We start from the raw sequence: 7,418 nt of genomic DNA on the forward strand, positions 1-7,418 counted from the left end.
TGACAAAAGGTTTATTCTCCATTAGCTATAAAAGAGAACAAACCAGTCAAGACTGGAACAAAGACGCAACTGCTTTGCTTTTCTTTTTTCTTTTTCGTTTTTTTAATTAGGAGCCAGCAGGAGACCATGTGCCTCTTCTAGAGGTGAAACACCCGAGCGCGTGGACAGACTTCTAACTGGCCCTGTAGTCTTCAGGACGCGCGCCCTGACTCGTCCTCCGTGGGCAGTAAACTTGTCCCAGCCAGAGGGAAATCCAGTGTACCCGAATCGTGTGCGTTCCACGTTTTAGGGCAACTGGGCGCACGATAACTCCAGCGACTCTCCTAGAAAGGACACCATGCCCCCCAAGTCTCTTTGCAATCTCTCCCAGACCTCCGGCACGAATTACAGCGGTGCAGTTCCCGGGGTGTGGGACAGCGATTTCCTGCCCGCCCCCGACGGGACCACCGCCGAGTTAGTGATCCGCTGTGTGATCCCGTCCCTCTATCTGTTCATCATCACGGTGGGCTTGCTGGGCAATATCATGCTGGTGAAGATCTTCATCACCAACAGCGCCATGAGGAGTGTCCCCAACATCTTCATCTCCAGCCTGGCCGCCGGGGACGTGCTGCTGCTGCTCACCTGTGTCCCGGTGGATGCTTCGCGCTACTTCTTTGACGAGTGGATGTTCGGGAAGGTGGGCTGCAAACTGATCCCTGTCATCCAGCTCACCTCCGTGGGAGTATCCGTGTTCACTCTCACTGCCCTCAGCGCCGACAGGTAAGGGCTCAGGTAGAGGGATGGGGTGGGGGTAGAAAAGTGAGGGGCGGCGGGAAGTGCACCTGGGAGAGGAGGGAGAAAGGAACAAACAGCTGGTGGAGGACAGAGAGAGAAGGGGTATCTGGGAATTAGAGTAAAAGAAGTCTAAACGGGCTTATTTCAAGATGTGAAGCTTGAAGAAAATATGCAAAAATTATTAATTTAGAAATAATTAAAATTGCATTAGTTTGAAAGAAATTTTTAAATTGCATGTACTAGTCTTCCTCCTTCCCTCCACACACTTTGGAAATTTTTATTACCTATTTCATAAGAAAGCTATAGAATAAATGTGTAATAGAGCAGCTTTCTTGTATAAGCTTTCTGTGTGTGCCTAAAACCTTCGAGTATACTTCCTTATCAGGTAGTTTAACAACCTAATAGATAAGAATATCTGCCTTAATATTAGAGAAAAGCTTGATTTTGTTTTTTTTTTCCAAATAGGAGGAAACATCATTACACTTATTAACTAAATTCTGCTATTTATTTGAAGGAATAACAACTAGAACAGTAAATATTCTTCCAACAGATTACTTTATACATTCTTTTGTTTTAATTTCTCAAGTCAAGTGATATGTTTTTTTCTTTCCACAAACAGGTAGGTATCAAAGTTTTATATATTAAAATAGTGCTGTAAAAATACATCTTTGATATCAAATCTGCTTTTCACATATTTTAAGGTTGGGAAGTGTCTATTATTCTACTTTGCAGATCAACTAGTTCAACTGTGTCATTTTCCAGGTGAAGATATTGAGGCCCAGGGAATATAAATTCCCCTGGCAGAGCTGGGCAGAGAATCCAGGCTTACTGACTCTTGGTCCAATGTCATTACTGCAGGCTCTCCATAATCATGCTTTCAGTCAGGAAGGATGTCTGGTTGGGGGTGGGAGCAAAATGTTCAATTGGGCATCATTTCATGGAGCTGTAGTCTTATGCCTTTGGGAGTGCAGTGTTGAATTAAGCTACTTAGATAGACAATTAAAATTAGATGATTGAGGTGGTATTCACTCTCTAATTTACATATTGTTATTAATGAAAAATGAGTCCATCTAGATTTCCTGATATATGCAATAATACCTTTATATCACTTTAACATTGAAGAATTAATCTTTGTTGAAAGAATACAATATCCAGTGGAGAGCCATTCTCTTTTTAAACCAAATGCTATTGATTAGTTTGTGTAACATTTTCTCTAAGACTACATTCCCATAAAAACATGTGCCTTTGGATAAATTATGCATCTCATTTTGTTTATGATATGCTTTCTATTATCTTTTTAAAAAGTTTTCTTCAAATTCCATAACTAAAATTTGACTTTGTACTTTAACTGCCCTTCTTTAGGGGACCAATTTTAAGTAAAAAGTTAAAAAAAAATCTATTTAATGATTAGAATAAAACTTAATGAATAGTTCACTATAGTAGTTAAAGTTACTATCATTATGCTTTCATTTTTAAAAGTAATATTAATAGCAAGACCCAGAATTTGACTTAACTTACAATACTTTTCTCTATTATGATGGAGACACAGGTAAACTGGTTCTGACAGAGATCAGAGAAAATGCTATTCCTTACATATTAACTGACTTTTCCAGTTTGTTATGTGTGTCATGTACTTTATAAATAAAGCATGGATACTTTAATTATAATGATAAAGAAAGGTAGATTGCCTCTTCTACTTGGCCAGGAGGCTACTCTTCCTATCATCATTTGTTTTGAAAATATAAATTAAGGAACTGGAATAACTAGTGATGAAATTATGCAATACATTCTCTAACTTAAATGGTTTGGAAATGTTTTATTATATATTGTCTACACTTCTGTTGTTCTTCCAGAACATGGTAATCTGAGCGTTGATTTGTATCTGATGTCCTCATATTTTATCTCACCAATGTTTTGATTTCTTGTGGATTTGGAAATAAGCATAAGACACTAATTTCACTTAGCACCGTGCTAGGTTTTTTTGTGTGAGTTTATTATCCTCACAACACTATGAATAGGCACTATAATTATTACCATTTTAAAGTGAAGAAAACTAAGGCTTGAAATTAAGCAACATTTTCATGATCTCACAGTGAAGGAGACAACATTTGAAACCCATTCAAAGCTTGTAATCTTCACCATTAAGCCACATTATTATTGAGTAATAAGAAATTACTATTTTTTCCAAGCTTTGAATGGGTTTCAAATGTTGAGAGCACCACTATCACCATTTCAGATTATAGATATCTGAAATCACCTTGTTTGTTATGGGTTGTATGGGTGATGTTTGTAATTATTAATTCTTGAATTTCTAAATTCTTTTGGGGAGTTTCAGCTGATTCATCCTTAGGAAAGATCATTTGTGTCCACAGTGGATGTGCCTCAGAGGCATTTCATAACCACAATGGGAGGAGAGACAGTGCATGATCTGAAATGGTGATAGTGGTGCTCACATTATAGATATCTTACTCATTATTATTGAGTAATAAGAAATTACTATTTTTTCCCTATTTAATGGCAAACTAAAAAATTAAGTTTAAACAAAGCACCTACGAGTAAAAAAAAAAAAGATTGATAAAGCTGATTCATTAGGTTCAACAGAATGAAAGAATGTCATAAATATAACTTCAAAGTTAAAAAAAAAACCTTGAATTTAAAATTAAGTAGTAGTTGTAGCAATAGGAAAACTAAAAAAAGTTATTAGAACTTTAAAAGAACAAATTTGTTAAATCATCTTTTAAAGGTAAAGAACTTTAAAAGAACAAATTTGTTAAATCATCTATCTTCATGAGATGGCTTAAATGTCTTTGCTTAAGAAAATAAAGGTAGAGAGTTTAGAAACAAAAATCACAGTAATGTGGAAAAAGAAATAGGAAGATAATTAGATTTTTTGGAATGTGTATCCCAATGTGAGGTGGAAAGTTAATGTAGTATATCATTGATGACAGCATCACCGGATAGCAGAGACTGAAATAAGAAATACGATATTTGTTAATCTACCTTGATGCCTAAATCACCTTGTTTGTTATGGGTTGTATGGGTGATGTTTGTAATTATTAATTCTTGAATTTCTAAATTCTTTTGGGGAGTTTCAGCTGATTCATCCTTAGGAAAGATCATTTGTGTCCACAGTGGATGTGCCTCAGAGGCATTTCATAACCACAATGGGAGGAGAGACAGTGCATGATCTGAAATGGTGATAGTGGTGCTCTCAGTTTATTTTTTATTTTTCTCTTGATGGATTTTTTCAATGACTATCTCAAAAATGTACTTCTTTGCTTGCTCACATTAAGTAGCTGATTAAAAGTATTTGTGCATTCTATGTTGTATTACTTCCACCAGTTTTACAAACACAGACACACACACAAACACACACACATCCCTCCCCTCCCCACCCCCACTATTGGGACATGTGTGCTGTGATACCAGGTAGGTTGAGCCCCACATTATAGATATCTTCTTCACTATCTATAACAGTAGCTGCATTTCCAAACTTAGAAAATTATTTTTTCAATATTTGAAGACTTTTGGCCTCTAAAAACCCATAATTAATATGCAAGTAACTTCTAAAAATGACTTCTCCTTTTTCCTTTACAGAAAAAAATTCCCACAGATTCCTAGTACTAAACTATTATTTTATGTATTTACAAATGTAAAACTAAATATGCAGATTCCTAGTACTAAACTATGAACTTGATTATTTTATGTATTTACAAATGTAAAACTAAATATTAATTCTTTATTTTGTCTTTTTATATAATTTCTAACTAAAATGCATTTATAAATTAAATTTTGAAAATCTATAAAACAATAAAAATGAAATTAATATTCATTTAATATATCAAGATGTTTTTTATGATACTAAATAGCCAATGTTGGATTGAAGGCAAAAATAATATTGTGCCTACTCTGACTAAAATGTTAATGTATTAATAATTTCAAATTTTTGTTTGCTAGTTAGTATAAACAGATTTAATTCCATAATCGAGCTAGTTCTCTTAGGTATGAACCTTGAATCATTAACATTATGCCAATGCAAACAGATATTTTCCTCAGTATTACGATTTGTTAAAATGTTGAAACAGAGTGAATGTGGGTCCTAGCTCTAACATTCCCCAGGCCTTAGGAAGCTTTTTCGTCAGTTTTTGTCCAGTGGTGAGAGGGAGTGCCATTATCTGCTAATTTCTCGCCAAAACTCAGGTACTGATTAACCAGCTAGTCCTGACTGGGGATGCTTTCTTCTTTGGTCCATAGCCCTGGTCTGTATGCTGATAATCCCCTTTCAGTGAATGTTGAGATTGGTACTCAGTGTGCTTCTAAGTTCTTTTTGAAGAGTTCAGGCTGGCCATCGACACCTTGGACAATAGTCCCCACTCACCCAACAGATAACCTGTGTTTCCAGAGTGATGACTTATTTGTTTTCAACTTGTTCCAAAAGAATTTGAGGTAGGTTAAAGATAAAGATACAAATAATATACAACAGGAATAAAAAAGGAAGGAAAACCAGATATAAGGAAAATAGGAGTTGAAAAATACAAAGTGAACCATACTTTCACAAAACGTGAGTGGTACATTTGTCTGAGATCTTTTGAGCTGCCAATTCAAAGGGACAATTTGTTTTGCATAACAAGTACTCAGTTGTTATTTTTCCATAACCATAGAAACAGGATGAATTATAATCTGCACTTAATTTATTAGTTTTTAATTTGAATTTTTACTTTTTTTGTTAAATAAAGGTTGTTATATTTGACTTCAATAAATCAGATACCTTTTATTCTAGCTTATTTCCATTTCCCTTCTAATTCACACATTGAATTAGGTGCTGTAAAATTCTTAAAATATTCACACTATTCATCCACCTTGATCTGAAACCTTTGGGACATGCTATAAATTAGAAAAGAATGCACCAGGCTAGGGCTTCTAGCATCTGGGTGTTAGTCCTGCATCTGTTATGTCCAGATGTTCAAGTTGGAGAAAATGATAAACAGCACAATACACATGCCCATAAGGCAGTCTTTTCCTCATTTGCAAGATAAGAATAATGTCTTCAACTGTAGAACTGAGAGTCCTCAGATAGGATCCTATTACCTCCCTCTCTGAGTATTGAGCAAAGAGTAACCCAAAGAGAAAAAGGTATACAGGTAATTAGTGAGGCAATTAGAGGCTCAGTTAGTGCTCCTGTGCACTGCTTGTTGCACTATTCCACATTACCACATCTCAGGCAAGTCTCACATTTAATTGTCTATGCTGCTTCTATTTGTCCACTTCTCAGTGGAAACAAAGACCTTCTAAGAGGCACCCCTCAGTCTTTTGCTCGTAGCGATGCATTTAAATAGGGGGCCATCTGTTCTGGCTGAGCCATGAGTAGAGTTTCAACACTTTATTGTTAGTTGTCACCAGCATTACAGTTCTTATGTGTGAGTTTCAAAACCCAAAATAACAATTTACCTTGGTCCTTCAAGTGCAGATTGCTCAGGAGGATGGACCAATTTCTGAGGTCTTTTGTTGGTTTTAGACAATATTTTATGTAACCAGAAGCTTATTTTCAGCTCTTTGGAGATCCTCACCCAAATCCCAAATATACTGACAACCTGGTATTTGGAAAGTTATTTGTTTATCTTCTATCGAAAGGACACATCTTAATTAAAGTTCTTTTTATTTTTTATCATTTGTTGTTTTGTTCTTTTATTCTCTTTTGTATCCATATGACCAAGGTTATTTTCACGTTCATGCTCCAAAGTGATAATTCAGCTTAATTTTTCTAGCTTCACACTTAATGAACTGTCTCTTAGCTTATTGTTTTAATTATTGATACAAAATATTAAATGTTATTAGGTCCACAGTCTCCTTCTAGTGAACACTACTGATTTATTGAGGTTCTTAGCAATATCTTCTATTTCTACTTATTCATAGGTCTTCATGGGGAGCAGAAATAAACACTAAACCTTCACTTCTTAATATTTCCTTTGATTCATCTATTTGTTATTGAGTTTTAATTTTTTTCTTAGGCAGATTTTCATTAAGGATATTTTTTCAACGTCTAATGTAGATCTTCTTTACTTTTATTATTTGTGGAAATTTAGGAGGAATATTTTTAAAATTAAATTTTAATGACTATGGTTTAATTCAAACTAATTTTTGAAAAAGAACCACATTTTAAGAGTACCAAACATTTAACATCACATTTGGAACCAGTTTTAGATTATGAAAGCACAACCTGGAAATGATTATGGACATTTACATATGTCAGCACCGAGGTCATCCTTTCCACTAAGCCAAGTGTCCTCGGTAAGCTGATCAAGAAGGGAAGGTTCGATGGTGAGACAACCAGTTGGAAGAATGCACAAGAGGCAAGTATGGGAATGAAACGGCAGGCACCATCTTTATTAGGCAGAGTGCAATTCTATTGGAGGAAATGCAGTCTATTATGAGGGGCGCTCGGTATGGTGCACTCTTCTTTTATTACCTTTGTGGTCTCCAGGGGACTGCATAGGCTCTACACATAGCAGAGTACAATAGTGGCATTCAGCCACACATGTGTGATACAATAAGCTGAAGTATGTTTACATAAGATTCTAAATCTGGGGTCCTATTCCTAGCCATAAGCCTAGATCACAGCCAGACCTTGGACCAACCAGAACTTG

General features: G+C 35.6%; 1 protein-coding gene across 1 annotated transcript in view; it reads left to right on the forward strand.

The window, feature by feature from the left end:
* Positions 1-217: 217 nt before the first annotated feature.
* Positions 218-7,418, forward strand: part of NMBR (neuromedin B receptor) — a 13,493-nt gene continuing 6,292 nt past the window's right edge. Inside the window, exon 1 of the mRNA XM_006915364.2 lies at positions 218-759. Within this exon, the coding sequence (XP_006915426.1) occupies positions 338-759 (422 nt within the window). The 5' untranslated portion in view covers positions 218-337. The remainder of the gene's footprint in view (positions 760-7,418) is intronic.

The sequence above is a fragment of the Pteropus alecto genome, unplaced genomic scaffold (genome assembly GCF_000325575.1).
Source record: "Pteropus alecto unplaced genomic scaffold, ASM32557v1 scaffold185, whole genome shotgun sequence".
Taxonomy (NCBI): domain Eukaryota; kingdom Metazoa; phylum Chordata; class Mammalia; order Chiroptera; family Pteropodidae; genus Pteropus; species Pteropus alecto.